The 23,663-nt window shown below is 40.1% G+C and overlaps 1 protein-coding gene across 9 annotated transcripts in view; it reads right to left on the bottom strand.

The window, feature by feature from the left end:
- The window catches only part of LOC126200408 (uncharacterized), a 209,482-nt gene that overhangs the window by 45,700 nt on the left and 140,119 nt on the right, over positions 1 to 23,663 (bottom strand). For 7 of the 9 annotated variants that reach the window (XM_049936705.1, XM_049936706.1, XM_049936709.1 and 4 more), the window contains 2 exons: positions 18,595 to 18,744; positions 3,523 to 3,672 (listed from right to left, as the gene is read on the bottom strand). In XM_049936705.1, coding sequence (XP_049792662.1) covers positions 3,523 to 3,672; positions 18,595 to 18,744 — 300 coding nt within the window. The remainder of the gene's footprint in view (positions 1 to 3,522; positions 3,673 to 18,594; positions 18,745 to 23,663) is intronic. The other 2 variants (XM_049936708.1, XM_049936710.1) reach the window with 2 other exon arrangements.

Below are 23,663 nucleotides of genomic sequence, written 5' to 3'. Positions count from 1 at the left end.
CACTGCTTGGTGGTGTCAATCGAACGTTAGACACCAAAAATCCAGGAACTATAAAAGTACCATGCCAGTGTGGCATGTGGCATGTACAAAGGTTAGACAGTCAGACAGTACATATTGTCATAGATCTATATTGTGACCAATGGCATATCAAGGTGCAACAGCCTAACACGCCGGCACTTGCAGAAGACTGACTATTGGAATTAAATGGAATGGATTATGACTATCTAGTGTTTAACTTCTGAAACTGTGTAATTATAGAAACTATCAAGAGTCAAATCAGACAACAGATGACCAATAGTGATAGTGCCTACATTCTTAGTAAGGCCTGGGAACCTGTACACAATCTGATTAAGAAAGGGAAGGAGATATCCCACAACAAACTAATTTCAAGAACAGGAGGATCAAGAGTGGAGGTGCTTCCAAAACATACTCCTGTGGGGATGAGGAGATTACTAATTATTTGGCAACTTCTCGCCATTCACCTGTGAACTCTATTAGATATTAAGAAATCCCTCTTTTTCAGAAGTGCTTTTTGTTCTAGGGCAAGGTTGCTTTTTATATCCTCTCTACTTTGGCAATCACTGGTTATTTAGCTGCCCAAGTAGCAAAATTCATCAACTACTTTTAGTATCTCATTACATAATCAAATTCCATCAGTAACACCTGATTTAATTCAACTTCATTCCATTACCCTCGTTTTACAAGGGGCATTCAATAAGTAGTATAACAAATTTCCCACCACCCATTAATGTTTTTATTTGGTATTCCAGCTCACCATTTTACTCCCCGCTATTTTGGATAGAAACCCTATTTTGTAACATAATCCCCGTTCAGTGTGGCAGCCTTATGCCACCTTACTGGGAGGGCCTGTATGCATGCGTGGTACCACCCTACTTGTAAACATTGGGGGCAAAGTTTTGCTGCATCAATAACCACCTCATCATCCACATACTGCTTCCTGCAGAGTGTATCCTTCGATGCACAAATGGTCCTTCATAGCTCTGTAAGTTCTTCTGCTAGTTGGCAAGGAACCCAGCGAGCACACACCTTTGCGTACCGCAACTGGTGGACAAGTGTGTCAGCACTACTAAGAGAGACATGCAGTTTAGCAGTGCGATGTTTGACATTTTTCATATTAGGTGCATTGTGCTGCCACCTACTGTCAGGTACTCCATATCAGTGACCTCAGTAGTCATTAGACATCGTGAGAGAGCCCAATGAGGATCTCTGCATAACTCACGGACTTCGAACATTGTCAGGTGATAAGGTGTCACTTGTGTCATACATCCGTACACGACATTTCCACACTCATGAACATCCATAGGTACACTGTTCCCAATGCGATAGTGAAGTGGAAACATGAAGGGACATGTACATCACAAAAGTGTACAGGCCAACCTAGTGTGTTGACTGACAGACTGCTGACAGTTGAAGAGGGTTGTAATGTGTAATAGCCAGACATTTATCCCGACCATCACACAGGAATTCCAGACTGCATCAGGATCCACTGCAAGTACTATGACATTTAGACAGGAGGTGAGAAAACTTTTATTTCATGGTCGTGCGGCTGCTCATAAGTCACACATCAAGCCAGTAAATGCCAAATGACGCCACGCTTGGTGTAAGGAGCGTAAACACTGGACGATTGAACAGTGGAAAAATGTTGTGTGGAGTGGTGTATCACCGTACACAATGTGGCGATCAGATGGCATGGTGTGGATATGACGATTTGTCGGTGAATGTCATATGCCAGCGTATTTAGTGCCAACAGGAGGCGGTGGTGTTACAGTGTGGTAATGATTTCATGGAGATGGCTTGCACTCCTTGTTGTTTTGCATGGCACTGTCACAGAACAGGCCTACATTGATTTTTGAAGCACCTTCTTGCTTCCCATGTTGAAGAGCAGTTTGGCGAAGGCAACTGCATCTTTCAACATGATTGAGCACCTGTTTGTAAACCACAGGATGTGGCGGAGTGGTTACATGACAAAAACATCCCTGTTATGGATTGGCCTGCACAGAGTCCTGACCTGAATTCTATAGAACACCTTTTTGATGTTTTGGAACACTGACTTTGTGAAACGCCTCACAGGGCAACATTGATAACTCTCTCAGCACAGCACTCAATGAAGACTGGACTGCCAACGCTCAAGAACGTATGCCTGCAAGAGTGGAAGCCATTATCAAGGCTGAAGGTGGACCAACACCATATTGAATTCCAGCATTACAGATGGAGGGTGCCACAAACTTGTAAGTCATTTTCTGCCAGGTGTCCAGATACTTTTGATCACATAGTGTAGGTAAGCATGGCCTTGTAGCAATGATGAATGACACCTCACCCAATGACTCATCATGCATTTGTTAACTGAAGGGTCTCTGTAGACATTCTGCAGGCACCGATGAATATCTGCAATGTTCTGGCTTTCTGCCAAATGAAACTCAATGATAACTCACTGCTTTGAATGCACCTCTGTTACAGACATCATTTTGAGACAACATATAGTGCTGCCACCTACTGGGACTTCAACAAACTATAGGGGCGGAAGCGGGAATATTCTACGATGATCCACAACAAAATTCCGCATATTTTCAACCGCGAATTTTCAACCGATACAGACTGAGAAAAAAATATGTGTTGCATTACTTACTGAACACCCCTAGCACTTTTGTGACCTCTTCTCAAGACAATATCCATTCCATTCAACATCTCTTCAAAATCTTTTTGCTGTCTATGACAGAATTATATTGTCACTGCCAAACTTCAGAGTTTTTATTTGTTCTTTCAATTCTTTGTTTAGTACTGTCTTCCCATGGGAGTTCTCGATATTCACAAAACTTGATCACTTTTCTCCAAAGATGCCTTTTGTTTTCCTATAAACAGACTCTCTTTTTCCCCCAGTTATGCACGCCTCTACAGCCTTACATCTATCATCAAGCCAGTCCTACTTTGCTATTTTGCATTTCCTGTCTATCTTATTTTTAGGGGTCTATAACCCCATTTTACAGCTCCCTTGGTTGCGTTTTTTAAAAATTTTCTCCGTTAGTCAATTTAATTCAATGTCTACTATGTTATACCACCTAACATATGGGCCATACTTGAATCACTGTTATCGAAGCAATGTATCTCCTCTGCAACTTAAGCTTGAAAGTAAATGTATCATTGAATGAAACAGACAATAATAAAGAAAACATTGTTGCTGAACTTCAAATATTAGAACAAGAATCTGGTGGATGCTTACAACAACATGAATGTGGCTGAACAAAAAAGGCATCATACTCAGGAAGGCAATTCATTCTGAACACATAAGACATAAATGCTTTCTCTAAACTACATCTGTAATTTGTAATCTCAAAGGAATTTTAATTGTGATAAATTCAATTGATCATATTAAAGGTAGAGACCTGAGATACATTTACAAATTTACAATGCATAAATAGTAGGCTTTCCAAATTCTATGTGACATGAAACATAAAAACCATTATCAATAATAATTTATGGGTAGTTTAAAGTGTCAGTTATTACCCTGTGGCTTTGAAAGCTTACAGCTTTTTGAATCAGATTTATTTGTAGCTACATTAGTTTTCACTCTGGAATTTGGTCCATCCAATCCATTACGCATGCATTCTCCTGGCACTGAGGGCAGTATCTTATCTTCACATCCATTTCTATGATCTGAAAGAGGTATGAACAAAATCTTTTAGTAAGAGCATATCAAACAATATGAAACTAAACAAATGTAATAACTGTTCTTGTTGATGTTTATGTTGTTACACTACGCTATCCTGTGCAAGTCTCTCCATTTCTCCTTGGCCACTGCAACCTACACCCATGTGAACCTCATTTCTAGAGTCAAACATTGTTCTACCTCTACAATATTTACACCTTACACTTTTCTCTATAATCAAATTGATGATGTTCTTTTAACTGATCACCTCTTTTAGTAAAGATGTTCACAAATCCCCCGCCCCCCCCCCCCCAAATTTGATTAAGTTCCTCTCAATTACTTACTCATTTTACCCAACCAATCTTCAGCATTCTTCTGTACTACCAGATTTCAACTACATTCTAGTCAAATACCTTACGAAATGTGATTCTTCAATGTCTCTCTGTGTAATTCATCATAAAATAGTTCGCAAACAAACAACCAGTCATGAGTGGAGAATGGGCACAATATTTGGTCAAGCGGAATGTAGCCACTTGCACAACTGATCAGCTGTTCACTTACACAAATTTCAATAGATTCAAAGAATTATATTGATTGCACCAAAAGACAGGAGATGAAGACATGGCAGATCTGAAAGAATCTGGCTTGAGAGATGCAATTGTTAAAAAGCTACGACAGAGAGCTTAGATTTTACTAACACTTGAATGACTACCAAACATTCACAAAGAGGGATGGTTTTACACCCCAACTGAGAGCCACAATGATGTTCTAACTGACATACTTGCTAAATACTGGGAAATGTCCACATCCTATTTGCAACTTTGTTGATTTTTTTTTTTTTTTTAATGCCTTAACAACTTACAACTTAGGGAATTTGACATCCTTGTGAGCTTTGATGTTGATGCTCCATTCAACAGAGTGCCTCTATAAGAATCTCTGGAACTCATTGGTCACAGATTTAACATAAAGATTAACAATGTACAGCCGTATACTTTCTTGTAATATGGGTCCACAGCTTTTACAATTTTTTTCAATGTCATCATCTTGCTTTCAGTTGTTAGAATGTTATTTGGTGATTACAGTTTCTGCATTAAGCCATTTTCAAGCATAGGATTTTGACATGTTTCAAACAACATCCATTTTGTAAAAATCTTATGCTTTAAAATGGCTTAATCCAGAATTTGCAATCATAAAATAAATTTCTAACCTCTGCAATCATGTCCATGACATGTAAAAACTTTACGGGTATGACTTGATGTTGAAATACTTTCTTTTCGACAGCGGTTACTACAAAGAGACAGAAGGAGTAGCCATGGGGAGTCCACCCTCACCTATTGTTGCCAATGTGTATATGGAACATTTAGAGAAGCAAGCCCTGGCATCACCCCAAGGAAAACCATCAAATTTCTTCCCAGTATTTTGATGTCACACTCATCATACGACCACATGGAAGACATAAGCTGAATGCTTTCCTCATACATCTCAATTCCATACACCAGTTTTATCACAGGAGTCAAGGTGTTACACTTTCTGGACGTATTCGTAAAAATACGAGCAAAAGGTACTTTGCACCACAGTGTGTAACTTAAGAAAACACACACCAACCTTTTCTTACACACAGACAGCTGGCACCAATAGGCATGGGAGAACAGGGTGCTCAAAAGATTTTTGCATATGGCTTGCATCCTCTCCAACAATGAGAGTCTCAACTAATAAGTAAACACCTGTGGACAGTGTTTGGTGGAAAGGCTACACAGAGAGGGAAATTAGGAGAATCCTATGTCCTACACTGAAGGTGCAGTCAGTGGAAACAGAAGAAGACCCTCAGGAGGATGCAGCCATTTTGTTTATTCCATTCTGTGAAATATTATCTACAAATATAGGATGAAATCTACGCAAACATTAACCGAAGACCGTTTTTCACCTGCTAGCTAATACATGGCCACTGCTTGGTGGTGTCAAGCGAACGTTAAACACCAAAAATCCAGGAACTATAAAAGTACCATGCCAGTGTGACATGTGGCATGTACAAAGGTCAGACAGTCAGACAGTACATATTGTCATAGATCTATATTGTGACCAATGGCATATCAAGGTGCAACAGCCTAACATGTCGGCACTTGCTGAAGACCGACTATTGGAATTAAATGGAATGGATTATGACTATCTAGTGTTTAACTTCTGAAACTGTGTAATTATAGAAACTATCAAGAGTCAAATCAGACAACAGACGACCAATAGTGATAGTGCCTACATTTTTAGTAAGGCCTGGGAACCTGTACACAATCTGGTTGAGAAAGGGTAGGAGATATCCCACAACAAACTGATTTCAAGAACAGGAGGATCAAGAGTGGAGATGCTTCCAAAACATACCCCTGTGTGCAAACCACTGAAAAAGCGAGCTAAGAGGGAATGGGATGAGGAGATTACTAACTATGTGGCAGCTCCCGCGTACAAACGAAGGACAGAGCACCAAGTTGGAGGACGAGGCAGGAACTGGGAGGTGGGGTGGGGGGGGGGGGGGGGTGATGAAGACCTGTTCCAGCTTGAAGGCAGTCAGTTCATCAGCACACCTCATAATGGCAACGAGGTTATTTTCTGAAATATTGTGCCTGTTATACACTTCCTTGCTGTGAACTATATTAGTTATTAAGAAATCGCGTCTTTCAAAAGTGTTTTTTGTTCTAGGGCCAGGTTGCCTTTTATATCCTCTCTAATTTGGCCATCACTGGTTATTTTTCTGCCCAAACTTCATCAACTACTTTTAGTATTTCATTACATAATCTAATTCCATCAGTAACACCTGATTTAATCCAACTACATTCCATTACACTTGTTTTATAAGGGGAATTCAATAATTACTGCAACACATTCTTTCCCCCATGAATGATTTTATTCAGGATTCTAATCAACCATATTATTCCCCACTCTTTTGGACAGAAACCCTAGTTACGTTAATCCCCGTTCATTTGGCAGCCTTATGCCACCTTACTGGGTGGGCCTGTATGCCAGCATGGTACAACTCCACTTGTAGACACTGAAGCCAAAACGTTGCTGCTCAATAACCTCCTCATCATCCACATACTGCTTCTCGCAGAGTGCATCCTTCATTGCACAGATGGTCTTTCATTGCTCTTTAAGGGCTTCTAGTAGGTGGCAAGGAACCAAGGGAGCACACACCTGACAAACCGGAAAGCGAGATATCAGATACGTATGCATGGCCTTGTAGCAATGACGACATACGCCTCGCCCAATGACTCGCCATACATTTATAACTGACAAGTCTCTGTAGACAGTCTGCAGGCACCTATGAATATCTGCAATGTTCTGGTTTTCTGCAAAAAGAAACTGAATGATAGTTCTCTGCTTGGAACATACCTCTGTTACAGATGCCATTTTGAAAACTACATACAGCACTGCCACTTATTTGAACTTCATCAAACTATAGGGGCGGAAGGGGGAATATTCTATGATGTCCCACAACAAAAATCCACATATTTTCAACTGATACAGACTGAGGAAAAATATGTGTTGCATTACTTACTGAACACCCCTTGTGCTTTTGCAACCTTTTCTCAAGAAAATATCCATACCATTCAACATCTCTTCGAAGTCCTTTTGCTGTCTATGACAGAATTATATTGTTGCTGCCAAACCTCAGAGTTTTTATTTGTTCTTGCACTTCTTTGCTTAGTTCTGCCTGTCACAGGAGTTCTTGATATACACAAAGCTGCAGCACTTTTCTCCAAAGAAACCTCTGGTTTTCCTATATGCAGACACTCTTTTTCCCCCAGTTATGCAGGCCTCTACAGCCTTACATTGCTCGTTTAGCCATTGACACTTTGCTGTTTTGCAGTGCCTGTGTATCTAATTTTTTAGGGCTCTATTATCACATCTTTCAGCTCCCTTGGCTGCATTTTTTAAAATTTTCTCCTTTAGTCAATTCAATTCAATGTCTACTGTGTTATACAACTTTACATAAGGGCCATATTTCAATCACTGTTTTCCAAGCAATGTATCTCCTCTTCAACTTAAGCTTAAAAGTAAATGTAGCATCGAATGAAACAGACACTAATACAGAAAACATTGCTGCTGAACTTCAAATGTTAGTACAAGAATCTTCTGTATGCTTGCGACAACATGAACGTGCCTGTACACAAAAGGCATCATACTCAGGAAGGCAATACACTCAGAACACGTGAGACATCAATGTATTCTCTCAACTACATCCATAATTTGTAATATAACCAGGAATTTTAAAATTGATACTCAAATTTAATTCATCCTATTAAAGGCAGAGACCTGAGATACATTTACCAATTTACGATGCATAAATACCACACTTTCCAAACTATATATGTAATGAAACATGAAAACCCTTATCAAACAACTTTTGTGAAGTTTAAAGCTTTGAAAGCTTACAGCTTTTTGAATCAGATTTATTTGTAGCTACATTAGTTTTCACACTGGAATTTAGTCCATCCAATCCATTATGCATGCACTCTCCTGGCACTGAGGGTGGTATCTGATCTTCACACCCATTTCTATGACCTGCAAAGAGGCATGAACAAAATCTTTTAGTAAGATCATATCGAACAAAAGGAAACTAAACAAATGTAATAACTGTTCTTGTTGGTGTTTTTGTTGTTACACTACGCTATCCTGCGTAAGTCTATCCATTTCTCCTTAGCTTCTGCAACCTACAGCCATGTGAACCTCATTTCTAGAGTCAAGCATTGTTCTATCTTTACAATTTTTACCCCCTTAAACTTTTCTCTATAAGCAAATTGATGAGGTTCTTTTAACCTATCACATCTTTTAGTAAAGATGTTCACAAATTATCCCCCCCCCCCCCCCCCTCGAATTTGATTAAGTTCCTCTCCATTACTTACTCATTTTACCTATTTAACCTTCAGCATTCTTCAGTACTGCCAGATTTCAAACTATATTCCAGTCAAATACCTTCGGAAATGTGATCTTCAATGTCTCCCTGCATAATTCATCATAAAATAGTCCACAGGCAAACAAGCAGACATGAGTGGACAATGGGCACAACATTTTTTTGGCAAGCAACCATGTCGCTGTCATGTAGCGTGTTGGTGAACTGATCGATTATAAGCGGGAGACTTGCACTGGTGGCATCTCCACTGTTTCTCTCCCTGAGTCATATTTGTTGTGTGATATCTGCTTCCTCTTCTTAAACAGACTAAGCGCAGGTTCCTCGGCATTACTAAGAATGTAGCCACTTACACAACCGATAAGCTGTTCACTTATTGAAATTTAAATAGATTCAAAGAATGACACTGATTGCACCAAGAATTTTGAGATGAAGATATGGCAGTTCAATAGAATCTGGCTTGTGAGATGCACTTGTTACAAAGTTACAACAGAGAGCATAGGTTTTACTAAGACTTGAATGTGTTCCAGACATTCAAAAAGAGGATTGGCTTTACACCCCAATTGTGAGCCATACTAATGTCCCAACTGGCACACTTGCTAAATACCCTTATGTTGGGAAATGTCCACATCACATTGTCACAGAAGAAACTGAGTAACACCATAGTGTAGTGGTTACGATACTAAACTGCTGCATGGAGGGTCACGAGTACAGATCTCACCTGGACTGTATAATTTTAATTTCTATATTTGGTTCGATTACATTCTAGAAGTATCTATAAAGGTGATGAATCACTGGACTGGAATGTTCTGTAGCTGTATATATACTGTTTGTGTTCTGGCCGGTGCAGACGACTTCATAAAATGGTGCCAGTATATTGAAACAATGCATAAAAAAAGAATAATGATAGGAAACTATGTCGATATTCTCATGGATGGCCAACCAGCCCAAGCTCTTGTGGACTCTGGAGCATCATACTCAGTCATTTTGGAGAAGTACCATCACCAGATGCTGAAAACCGTATTCATCAACAGCAAAACATCTCTCCTGAAGGTGGCTAATGGGAAATATGTAAAACCTGCAGGAAGATGTACCATTCATGTGGATATAAGTGGCCATACACAGCCCTTAGAATTCATTGTCTTACAAGAGTGTAGTCATGATGCCATTCTCGGATGGGACTTCCGAGACTTTTTGAAAGCTTCTCAGGCAATTATAGATTGTGGTTGCTCGGAGATTATACTAGATGAGATACTATGGACAGGAAGATGCGCATCTGAGTGTGTGGAGACTATGTGTGCTGGATGAAGTGATCATTCCTGCTGTCAGCACTAGAAAGCTAACAGTCACGTGTCATGCCTTGCATCAACCCATGGATCTTGTAGTGGAATATAAGAGAAGCATACCACTGAAGAATAACTTGGTCATCCCAGCCTCTGTCGTATCATTTAAGAATGGATTTGTTGAATTGTGGATAATTAACTATCGCCGAGAACCGCAGATCCTTCCAAGACGCATGTGCATAGCGAACGCTGAGCCGTTTATTGAAGAACAGATGAGCATCATAGAAACCTCCCATGCCGAGTCAGTGGGTGAAATTAGTGCTACCACTATGAGACAAGATCTTCTAGCTTGACTATCACCAGATCTCAGGAACAACAGAAGAAGCTACTTGCCATTCTTCAAGAGTTCTCTGAATGCTTCAATCCACATGTGAAGAGCAAATTAGACAAATCGGCTGTGAAGCACTGGGTTAGCACTGGAGACCATCAGCCAATAAGACAGAGAGCATACCATGTGTCAGCAACAGAACATTGAATAATTCGCGATGAGGTACAGAAAATGATGAAGAATGTCATCATTCAGCCTTCGCAGAGCCCATGGTTGTCACCAGTGGTCCTCGTCAGGAAGAAGGATAGCAGTTGGCGCTTTTGTGTTGATTACAGGAAGCTTAATAAGATAGCTAAAAAGGACATTTATCTTCTTCCATGAATTGATGATACACTAGACTGTCTGAAGGGGGCTAAGTTTTTCTCAACCATGGACATGTACTTGGGATACTAGCAAACTGAAGTAGATGAGGCTGATCATGAGAAAACTGCATTCATTACCCCTGAGGGCCTGTATGAGATTAAGGTAATGCTGTTTGGTTTGTGTAATGCACCAGCAACTTTTGAACGAACGATGGATAATCTTCTACGGCAGCTGAAGTGGACAATGTGTCTTTGTTATTTTGATGATATTATAGTGTTCTCAGAGACATTTGATGAACATATAAAAAGACTGAGGGCTGTTCTTAAGTGTCTCCAACAAGGCAGACTGAAAATTAATCCAAGAAAGTGTCTCTTTGGACGAAAATAAATCAAAATACGTGGACACCTTGTGTCAAATGAAGGTGTGTGGCCAGACCCAGTAAAGGTGAGATTTATAATGGAATATCCTATTCCTAAAAGTATTAGAGATGTGAGAAGCTTCCTTGGATTATGTTCTTATTACTGTCATTTTATCAAAGACTTCTGTATCAAAGCCAGGCCACTCCAAGAGTTGTTAAAAGCTGATGCTAAATTTATCTGGGTGGTGCTCAACAAGATTCTTTCGATGTGCTGTGAAAAGCTCTGACGACTTACCCTGTACGTGGTCTGTATGATGAGAGAGCATCTACAGAACTACACAAAGATGGCAGCAGGTATGGGATTGGTGCTGTTCTGTTGCAAATTTCGGATGGAAAAGAGAAGGTTATAGCCTAAGCTTCTAGGACACTTACAACAGCCGAGAGAAACTACTCAACTACAGAAAGAGAATGTCTTGCTATGATCTGGGCCATGTGCAAATTTCAACATTATCTCTATGGAAGACCATTCACAGTTTTTACAGACCATATTCACTTTGTTGGTTGACAGGTATTATGGATCCAACAGGACGACTTGTCAGGTGGGCACTACATCTTCAAGAGTATGACATTACCATAGTGTACAAAAGTGGAAGAAAACACCAAGATGCCGAATGTCTCTCAAGAAACCCTGTGCAAGACCATCAAGACTTTGATGAAGATAGTGACTGTCTCGCTGCACTCCAGGATCTCTCTGCTGAGCAGAAGAAGGACGCCAAGATATTTCAAATTACACTTGCCTTAAATCGGTCAGAGGATGTGAAAGGACAATTTAAGGTGGTTAATGGATTACTTTGCAAGAAAAACTTTGATCCGTTAGGAAAGAGGTGGCTACCAGTGATTCCTAAACACATGCACTTAGATGTTCTACAGAAATTCAATGACACACCTGAGGCCACACATTTAGGATTTATTAAGACACACGATAGAATCCGCAAGAGAATTTTCTGGCCAGGTTTATTTGGGAGTGTCCGTCACTATGTGTCACACTGTCGAGAGTGTCAGAGGAGAAAGGCAGATCCTCAGAAACCACCTGGCCGTCTCATACTAACTCCACCAGCCGAAACGCCTTTCCAGCGTGTTGGGATTGACCTCAACGGACGATTTCCAACGTCTGCTAGTGGCAATAGATGGATTATTGTTTGCACTGATTATCTGATACGCTATGCCATTACAAAAGCTGTGAAAACAGCCGAAGCATCCGATCTAGCCAAAGTCATCACGGAGGACATTGCATTAAAACACGGTGCCCCAAGGTCATTAATTAAGGATCGAGGGAAAGTTTTTTAACCGAATCTTATGACAGAGAGAAACTGTCAGTGCAACATTACTCATCACATGACAACTGCCTACCATCCGCAAACTAACAGGCTTACTGAACGCCTTAATAAGACCTCAGCCGACATGCTATCAATGTCCATCAGTGTTCAGCAGAGCAACTGGGATGAGGTGCTACCTTTCGTGATGTTTGCCAACAACACCGCAAAACAAGACACCACAGAATTTACGCCATTTTTCCTGGTGCATGGGCGAGGCAACAACGACAATGGACACTGTGTTTCCGGTACATCCTGATGACGTCGATGATGACTACATCGACCAGGTGTAAACCAGAGCTGAGGAAGCTCGGCAGTTAGCTCGACTATTCATGCTGCAGGCTCAAGAAAACAATCACTGAAGGTATGACGCGAGTCACCGCCCAGTTGTCTACCAGCCTGGTGACCTCATCTGGATCTCCACACCTGTTTGGAAGGTTGGCCTCTCTGAGAAGCTCTTCAGGCGCTACTCTGGACCTTATAAGGTTGTAAGACAGTTGTCTGATGTTACTTATGAAGTTGAAGATTTTGACCCAGACAGGAGATTGCGAAAGATCAGAGATACGGTCCAAGCCCTTCGAATGAAGCCCTATAAGGATCCTGCAACCTAGGGTAAATTCGAAGCTCCTGCAAAAGGCAACAAGCAGAAAGGTGACAAAGAGCATAGCGGTAAAAGAAGTTCTAAAAGATCACCACCAGCACGAGAATCAGTCATCAGGAGTCGGAGTATGCAGTACCGATAACTCATTCCCGGACTAGGAAGATGTAACACCGAGATGCTGTTCTCTTAAGGAGGGAGCAATGTCGCAGAAGAAGCTTAGTAGCTCTGGGGTGTAGTGGTTTGATACTAAACTGTTGCATTGAGGGTTGTGAGTTCAAAACTCACAATTTTAATTTCTATATTCGGTTCGAGCACATTCTAGAAGTATCCACAAATGTCAAGAATCATGATACAGGGAAACATTCCACGTGGGAAAAATATATCTAAAAACAAAGATGATGTGACTTACCAAACAAAAGCGCTGGCAGGTCGATAGACACACAAACACACACACAAAATTCAAGCTTTCGCAACAAACTGTTGCCTCATCAGGAAAGAGGGAAGGAGAGGGAAAGACGAAAGGATGTGGGTTTTAGGGGAGAGGGTAAGGAGTCATTCCAATCCCGGGAGCGGAAAGACTTACCTTAGGGGGAAAAAAGGACGGGTATACACTCGCGCACACACACACATATCCATCCACACATATACAGACACAAGCAGACATCTCACAAGCAGACATATTTAAAGACAAAGAGTTTGGGCAGAGATGTCAGTCGAGGCAGAAGTGAAGAGGCAAAGATGATGTTGAATGACAGGTGAGGTATGAGTGGCGGCAACTTGAAATTAGCGGAGATTGAGGCCTGGTGGGTAATGGGAAGAGAGGATATATTGAAGAGCAAGTTCCCATCTCCGGAGTTCGGATAGGTTGGTGTTGGTGGGAAGTATCCAGATAACCCGGACGGTGTAACACTGTGCCAAGATGTGCTGGCCGTGCACCAAGGCATGTTTAGCCACAGGGTGATCCTCATTACCAACAAACACTGTCTGCCTGTGTCCATTCATGCGAATGGACAGTTTGTTGCTGGTCATTCCCACATAGAATGCATCACAGTGTAGGCAGGTCAGTTGGTAAATCACGTGGGTGCTTTCACATGTGGCTCTGCCTTTGATCGTGTACACCTTCCGGGTTACAGGACTGTAGTAGGTGGTGGTGGGAGGGTAAAACCTGTCCCATGCACCCTCCCTGCTTGTGTCTGTATATGTGTGGATGGATATGTGTGTGTGTGCGAGTGTATACCCGTCCTTTTTTCCCCCCTAAGGTAAGTCTTTCCGCTCCCGGGATTGGAATGACTCCTTACCCTCTCCCTTAAAACCCACATCCTTTCGTCTTTCCCTATCCTTCTCTCTTTCCTGATGAGGCAACAGTTTGTTGCGAAAGCTTGAATTTTGTGTGTATGTTTGTGTGTCTATCGACGTGCCAGCGCTTTCGTTTGGTAAGTAACATCATCTTATATTATTTGCAACTTTTATACATATATATAGTTATAATAGAGGGAAACATTCCACGTAGGAAAAATATATCTAAAAACAAAGATGATGTGACTTACCAAATGAAAGTGCTGGCAGGTCGACAGACACACAAACAAACATAAACATACACACAAAATTCAAGCTTTCGCAACAAACTGTTGCCTCATCAGGAAAGAGGGAAGGAGAGGGAAAGACGAAAGGATGTGGGTTTTAAGGGAGAGGGTAAGGAGTCATTCCAATCCCGGGAGCGGAAAGACTTACCTTAGGGGGAAAAAAGGACGGGTATACACTCGCACACACACACATATCCATCCACACATATACAGACACAAGGAGACACATTTGGTCTCTAAATATGTCTGCTTGTGTCTGTATATGTGTGGATGGATATGTGTGTGTGTGCGAGTGTATACCCGTCCTTTTTCCCCCCTAAGGTAAGTCTTTCCGCTCCCGGGATTGGAATGACTCCTTACCCTCTCCCTTAAAACCCACATCCTTTCGTCTTTCCCTCTCCTTCCCTCTTTCCTGATGAGGCAACAGTTTGTTGCGAAAGCTTGAATTTTGTGTGTATGTTTGTGTTTGTTTGTGTGTCTGTCGACCTGCCAGCACTTTCATTTGGTAAGTCACATCATCTTTGTTTATATATATAAAAAGAAAGAAAGTGATGAGACTTACCAAACAAAAGCGCTGGCAGGTCGATAGACACACAAACAAACACAAACATGCACACAAAATTCTAGCTTTCGCAACAAACGGTTGCTTCGTCAGGAAAGAGGGAAGGAGAGGGAAAGATGAAAGGAAGTGGGTTTTAAGGGAGAGGGTAAGGAGTCATTCCAATCCCGGGAGCGGAAAGACTTACCTTAGGGGGTAAAAAGGACGGGTATACACTCCGCACACACACACATGTCCATCCGCATATACACAGACACAAGCAGACATTTTTCTGCTTGTGTCTGTGTATATGCGGATGGATATGTGTGTGTGTGCGAGTGTATACCCGTCCTTTTTTCCCCCTAAGGTAAGTCTTTCCGCTCCCGGGATTGGAATGACTCCTTACCCTCTCCCTTAAAACCCACTTCCTTTCATCTTTCCCTCTCCTTCCCTCTTTCCTGACGAAGCAACTGTTTGTTGCGAAAGCTAGAATTTTGTGTGCATGTTTGTGTTTGTTTGTGTGTCTATCGACCTGCCAGCGCTTTTGTTTGGTAAGTCTCATCACTTTCTTTCTTTTTAGATATATTTTTTCCACGTGGAATGTTTCCCTCTGTTTTATATATATATATATATATATATATATATATATACACAAAAAAACACAAATATACACACAGAATTCTAGCTTTCGCAACCAACGGTTGCTTCGTCAGGAAAGAGGGAAGGAGAGGGAAAGATGAAAGGATGTGGGTTTTGGGTAAGGAGTCATTCCAATCCCGGGAGCGGAAAGACTTACCTTAGGGGGAAAAAAGGACAGGTATACACTAGCACACACACACATATCCATCCAAACATACAGACACAAGCAGACATATTTAAAGACAAAGAGTTTGGGCAGAGATGTCAGTCGAGGTGGAAGAGTAGAGGCAAAGAAGTTGTTGAGAGACAGGTGAGGTATGAGTGGCGGCAACTTGAAATTAGCGGAGATTGAGGCCTGGCGGATAACGAGAAGAGAGGATATACTGAAGGGCAAGTTCCCATCTCCGGAGTTCGGATAGGTTGGTGTTGGTGGGAAGTATCCAGATAACCCGGACGGTGTAACACTGTGCCAAGATGTGCTGGCTGTGCACCAAGGCCACATCCTTTCATCTTTTCATCTTTCCCTCTCCTTCCCTCTTTCCTGACGAAGCAACCGTTGGTTGCGAAAGCTAGAATTCTGTGTGTATATTTGTGTTTTTTTGTGTGTCTATCGACCTGCCAGCGCTTTTGTTTGGTAAGTCTCATCATCTTTCTTTTTAGATTTGTTTTTTCCACGTGGAATGTTTCCCTCTGTTATATATATATATATATATATATATATATATATATGTGTGTGTCTATCGACCTGCCAGCGCTTTTGTTTGGTAAGTCTCATCATCTTTCTTTTTATATATATATATATATATATATATATATATATATATATATATATATATATATATATATATATAAAATTTGCAACTTTATGGATTTTATTGGATGTGTTAACAACTTAAAACTTATGGATTTTGACATCATCATGAGCTTTGATGATGATGCTCTTTTCACCTGAGTGCCTCTATAAGAATCCCTGGAACTTATTGGCCACAGATTTGACATACATATTACCAATGTACAGCCATCTACTTTCTTCTAATATGGGTCCACAGCTTCTACAATTTTTTAAAATGGCATCATCATGCTTTCAGTTGTTAGAATTTTATTTTACAATTACAGTTTCTGCGTTTATTGTTCTAGGGTGAGGTTGCCTTTTATATCCTGTCTACTTTGGCCATCACTGGTTATTTTGCTGTCCAAATAGCAAAACTCATCAGCTACATTTAGTACATCATTACATAATCTAATTCCATCAGTAACACATGATTTAATTCAACTACATTCCAGTACTCTTGTTTCACATGGGCCATTCAATAAGTAGCACAACAGATTCTTTCCCACCTGAATGGTTTTATTCGAGATTCCAATTTCACCATATTATTCCCCACTCGTTTGGATACAAACGCTATTTAGTAATGTAATGTGTGACAGCATTATGCCACCTCACTGGTAAGCCTGTACGCCTGCACGGTACCACTCTACTTGTAGACATTGAAGCCAAATCTTTGCTGCATCAATAACCTCCTCATCATCCACATACTGTTTCCCGCAGAGTGCATCCTTCATTGCACAGATGGTCCTTCATTGCTCTTTAAGGTCTTCTGCTAGGTGGCAAGGAACCCAATGAGCACTCTCCTACCATGAGAGAGACATGCAGTTGAGCAGTGCGATGTTTGATTGTGATTCGTTAATCACCTCGAACGAGTGTTTCTGCGCATTCAATGATTGTTGGAGTCACACCTGTGTGCAGTACGCTGGAAATGATGATATCAGATAGGTATGCATGACCTTGAAGCAATGATGACATAGGCCTCACCCAATGACACAACATGCATATGTAAACCAACAGGTCACTGTAGACATTCTGCAGGCACCTCTGAATATCTGCAATGTTCTAGTTTTCTGCAAAAGAAACTGAAATGCACCTCTGTTACAGACACCATTTTGAAGACTACTTACAGAATTGCCACATATTGGAATTTTATCAAACTATAGGGGCGGATGCGGGAATATTCTATGATGCCCCACAACAAAATTCCGCATATTTTCAACTGATATTGACTGAGAAAAAAATGTGTGTTGCATTACTTACTGAACACCCGTTGTGCTTTTGCTACTTCTTCTCAGGACAATTTTCATTCCATTCATCATCTATTCGAAGTCTTTTTGCTGTCTATGACAGAATTATATTGTCACTGCCAAACTTCAGAGTTTTTACTTGTTCTTTCAATTCTATGTTTGTACTGCCTTGTCACAGGAGTTCTTGATATTCACAAAGCTGGATCACTTTTCTCCAAAGATACCTCTTGTTTTCCTATACACAGACTCTCTTTTTCCCCCAATTATGCATGCCTCTACAGCGTTACGTTACTTATCTAGCCGGTCCTACTTTGCTATTTTGCATTTCCTGTCTATTTCATTTTTTAGAGGTCTATAATCACATCATTCATCTCCCTCCGCTGCATTTTTTTTTTTTTAATTTCTCCTTTAGCCAATTTAATTCAATGTCTACTGTGTTATACAACCTAACATATGGGCCATACTTCAATCACTGTTTTCCAAGCAATGTATCTCCTCTGCAATTTAAGATTGAAAGTGAATGTATCATTGAATGAAACAGACAATAATAAAGAAAACATTGTTGCTGAACTTCAAATATTAGTACAAGAATCTGGTGGATGCTTACAACATGAACATGTCTGTACACAAATGGCATCATACGCAGTAAGGCAATTAAGACAGAGCACATGAGACATCAATGCATTCTCTCAACTAAATCCATAATTTGTAACCTAACAGGAATTTTAATAGTGATACTCAAATTTAATTCATCATATTAAAGGCAGAGACCTGAGATACATTTACAAATTTATGATTCATAATTACTAGGCTTTCCAACTAGAAGTGACACGAAACATAAAAACCCTTATCAAACATAATTTTTGTGAAGTTTAAAGTGTCCGTTATTACCATGGGCCTTTGATAGCTTACAGCTTTTTGAATCAGACTTATTTGTAGCTACATTAGTTTGCACACTGAAATTTGGTCCATCCAATCCATTACGCTTGCACTCTCCTGGCACTGAGGGTGGTATCTGATCTTCACACCCATTTCTATGACCTGCAAAGAGGCATGAACAAAACCTTTTAGTAAGAGCATATCAAACAATATGAAACTAAACAAATGTAATAACTGTTCTTGTTGGTGCTTATGTTGTTACACTACTCTATCCTGGGTAAGCCTCTCCATTTCTTGTTAGCTACTGCAACCTACATCCATGTGAACCTCATTTCTAGAGAGAAGCATTGTTCTACCTCTACACTTTTTACCCCTTACACTTTTCTCTATAGTCAAATTGATAAAGTTCTTTTAACTAATCACATTTTTCAGTAAAGACGTTCACAAATTATTTTCCCCCCCTCAATTAGATTAACTTCTTCTCAATTACTTACTCATTTTACCTATCTAACCTCCAGCATTCTTCGGTACTGTCGGATTTCAAACTACATTCTAGTCATATACCTTTGGAAATGTGCTTATTCAATTTCTCTCTGGGTAATTCATCAGAAAATAGTTCACAGGCAAACAAGTGGACATGAGTGGAGAATGGGCACAATATTTTGTCAAGCAACCACGTTCTGTCTTGTAGCATGTTGAAGAACTGACTTCCTAGAAGTGGCATCTCCAGTGTTTCTCTCCTTGAGTCATATTTGATGTGTGATATCTGCTTCCTCTTCTTAAACAGACCAAGTGCAGTTTCCTGGGCATTACTAAGAATGTATCTACTTACACAGCTGATCAGCTGTTCACTTATTCAAATTTCAATACATTCAAAGAACGATACTGATTGCACCAAGAATCAGGAGATGAAGATATGACAGTTCAAAAGAATCTGGCTTGTGAGACGCAGTTGTTAAAAAGCTATGATAGGGAGCATAGGTTTTACTAAGACTTGAATGACTTCCAAACATTCACAAAGAGGGCTGGCTTTATGCCCAAATTGTGAGCCATATTAATGTCCCAACTGATACACTTGCTAAATATCCTTAGGCTGGGAAATGCCCACATCATATTTGCAACTTTGTGGATTTTGTTGGACGCCTTAACAAATTAAAACTTACGGATTCTGACATCCTTGTGAGCTTTAATGATGGTGCTCTTTTCACCCGAGTGCCTCTATAAGAATTCCTGGAACTTATTGGCCACAGATTTAACATACATATTACCAATGTACAGCCATCTACTTTCTCGTAATATAGGTCCACAGCTTCTACAATTTTCTTTAATGTCATCATCTTTCTTTCAGTTGTTGGAATTTTATTTTACGATTACAGCTTCTGCATTAAGCCATTTTCAAGCATAAGATTATGGCTTGTTTCAAACAAAACCTTTTATCTAAAAATCTTATGCTTTAAAATGACTTAATCCAGAATTTGCAATCATAAAATAAAATTCTAAGCTCTGAAATCATGATGATGACATTTAAAAAACTTTACAGGTATGGCTTGATGTTGAAATACTTTCTTTTCGACAGCAGTTACTACTAACAGACACAAGGAGTAGCCATGGGGCTCCACTCTTATCGGTTGTTGCCACCATGTATATGGAACATTTAGAGAAGCAAGCCCAGGAATCAACCCAATGGAAACCACCAAATCTGTTCCAAGTATTTTGATGACACACTCATCATACGGGCACATGGAAGACATAAGCTGAATAGTTTCCTCATTCATCTCAATTCCGTACATCAGAACACCAATTTTATCACAGAAGTCGAGGTGGATGGAGTGTTCCCCTTTCTGGATATCCGTGTAAAAAGAAGAGCAAAAGGTACTTTGTGCCACAGTGTGTACCTTAAGAAAACACATGCTGCCCTATATTTACACACAGACAGTGGGCACCAATGGGCATAGGGGAAAACAGTGCTCAAAACATTTTTACATAGGGCTTGCATCCTCTCCAACAATAAGAGTCTCAACCAATAAGTAACACACCTGTGGACTGTGTTTGGTGGAAAGACTAAACAGAGAGGCAAATTGGGAGAGCCTACTTCCTACACTGAATGTCCAACCAGATTTGTTAGAATGACTATAGTGAACAGAAAAACGAAATATTCCATGACGTTGTAGGAAAGAATACACCCCCTGCTGCAACAAGGAGGCAGAATACCTACACAGACAATATCAAAGAACAGTGCTGGGACACAGGATCTTACAATCTATCAATGAATTACGCAAGAAATGATGGATTCAAACTACAGAAAATCCAGATTTCACCAACAGCAGTAGGTAAAGCACAGTCCCTCCTAGGGAAACAAGGTGGAGCAACAGTCATCCAGAATCAGGAATCTGACCTAACACCTACTCAAGCAGCATTGCACATGAAGAAACACGCTAAAAATGTACAAGTTGATCCTGTTTTGGAAAAAGGAATTAAGAAATAACTCAGGGACAAGAGAGAGAGAGAGAGTGAGAAGAGAGAGAGAGAGAGAGAGAGAGAGAGAGAGAGAGAGAGAGAAATAGATGGCACTAACCACTAATCTCTCTTTACCCTTCACAGAGGAGGAACTGGATGCAGCAATGAAATCCCTCAAAAACGTGAAAGCTGCTGAACTGGAGGATATATTTCCCGAGTTAGTTAAACAAGTATGAGGGAAAGCATGACAGTGGCTAGTACAATATTACATAAAATAGTAGACAGCAGAAATATCCCTCAGCAGTTTAAAATTTTAAAAACTATTGCTATACTCAAACCACGAAAACCTACAGAAAACCCAGCGAGCTATCATCCATTTGCACTACTAAGCATTTGTTACAAGATGTTGGAAAGACTTCTGTATAATCAAATATACTGAGGTGACAAAAGTCATAGGATAACTTCTAACATTTCATTGAACCTCCTTTTGCTTGGCATTGTGCAGCAACTCAACATGGCATGGCCTCAAGAAGTTGTTGAAAGTTCCCTGCAGAAATATTAAGCCATGCTGTCTCTTTAGCCATGCATGATTGTTAAAGTGTTGCCAGTGCAGGATTTTGTGCATAAATTGGTCTCTCAATTATGTCCCATAGATGTTCCATGAGATTCATGTCAGGCAATTTGGCTGGCCAAATCAGTTGCTCGAATTATCCAGAATCCTGCAAACCAATTGCGAACAATTACGACCCAGTGACAATTACATCATTGTTTGGAATGTGAAGTTCATGAAGGGCTGCAAATGGTCTCCAAGTAGCCGAATATAACCGTTTCCAGTCAATTATCAGTTCAGTTGGACCAGAAGACCCAGTTCATTCATTTTAAACGAAGTCCACACCATTATGGAGCAACCACCAGCTTTCACATTACCTTGATGACAACCAGGGTCCATGGCTTTGTAGGGTTTGCGCAACGCTCGAACCCTACTATCAGCTCTTACTAGCAGAAATCGGGATTCATCTGACCAAGCCACTGTTTTCCAGTCATCTAGGCTCCAACTGGGCCTAGTTATGCAATAAGGATCCAACCACCATTTTCTGGATTTTTGGATTTATACTGCAAAATGTGCTTGAAAGTGTGTACCATGCATGTTATGCAAAATAGAACCAACTCCTTTCTGTAATGTGCTGCCATCTAGAGAGTGCAGAACCAATGGCCAGCATTAGAATTAAAGGTGCAATAATTTGCAATATGGAACCAAGTCATGTCTTCATGAGTTGTCTATGTGTAAGTGTTTTTGTTATGACTGAACTGAACGAACTATTGTATTTTTGGTTTATGTTATTTATATATATAATATTAAAACACTTCCTTAGGAGAAACCAATGACAATGAACAAGTTATCTAGAGGAAAATACCCAGTCTCTTTGTGTTTACATGACAATGTGAGTTTGCAGGTTAGTGGAATAAATAATATTTTTAAATACTTTGTGCACATCTGGAACATAGTATTTTGTAGGTGATATTACTTACAAGGCCTTGCTTGTTATTGTTCCAAGAAGGGAGTGTTACAGAACAATTTCAACAGACCCAACATGAATCAAGAGAAAGTGAGGTTAGTATAATGTTTTAACTCACTTATTTTTTATGACTGTCATTGATATTGAACTGGATGATATATTCTTGGTACTGTGTATTAACAAGGGCCTATTTTTGTGTACTACAGGAAGAAGATGGAAATATCATATGTGGCTTAAGACAAGGTTCATGGATATTTATGGATCTATTGATATAGAAAATTCAGTTAAGGTAACTCATGCACAAGACAGCTACAGTAGTGCTGCACGTAAACATAAAGGGAGGCCCACAAAAGGAAGGAAGACAAAATTTGGAGGTTTGTCAAGAGAGCAGTGGAAGATCCTAAGAAACAGTAACAAAAAATATGTTAATGCTGCAAAGAAATCAGTGGAGCCAAAACAGTTTAGAGATTACATCTGTAACTGTTAAAGAAGATGTAGTGACCAAATAAGCATACAGGAGAGGAAACTGCGCTGTGATAAAAAGTGAGGATTATAATATACAAACTATAGTGTTAGGTAGAGTGATTAGGCAACATGAAGTCTGCTGTCACAGATGAAAGAGAGACAATAATAAATGTACTTACAGTAGGATTTACACAATAAATGATATTACAGTTTACAGGGATTTCTTCTGTCAGACATTGCTTATTTCAACAAAGAGGGTGAATGCAGCAATGAAGAAGAGCAGATCCAAAGATAACAATGCATTACTAGATAAAAGGGGATGTAGTGGAGGTCGTAATAAGATTACAGATCAGCAAAAATGGGACATTATGCATCATATTAGTAAGTAACCAAAATATGTAAGTCACTACAGTAAAAACAAGTCAGATGCAGAATACATTTCACCTGATTTAACGATAAGCAAAATGTTTGAATTATATGAGGAGGACCAAAGTGATACCGTCTCGTTTTTCAAGTATAAGGAAGCATTTCTGGAAGAGTTCAATTTAAGAAGGAAGACAGTTCAAAAAGACACATGTAATGTTTGTGACAAATATAAGGCACAAGTTGTAACAGCAAATGCTGCAGTGGATAAGGCAATGC

The sequence above is a fragment of the Schistocerca nitens genome, chromosome 1 (genome assembly GCF_023898315.1).
Source record: "Schistocerca nitens isolate TAMUIC-IGC-003100 chromosome 1, iqSchNite1.1, whole genome shotgun sequence".
Lineage (NCBI taxonomy): Eukaryota > Metazoa > Arthropoda > Insecta > Orthoptera > Acrididae > Schistocerca > Schistocerca nitens.
This window is presented reverse-complemented; position numbering and strand designations above follow the sequence as displayed.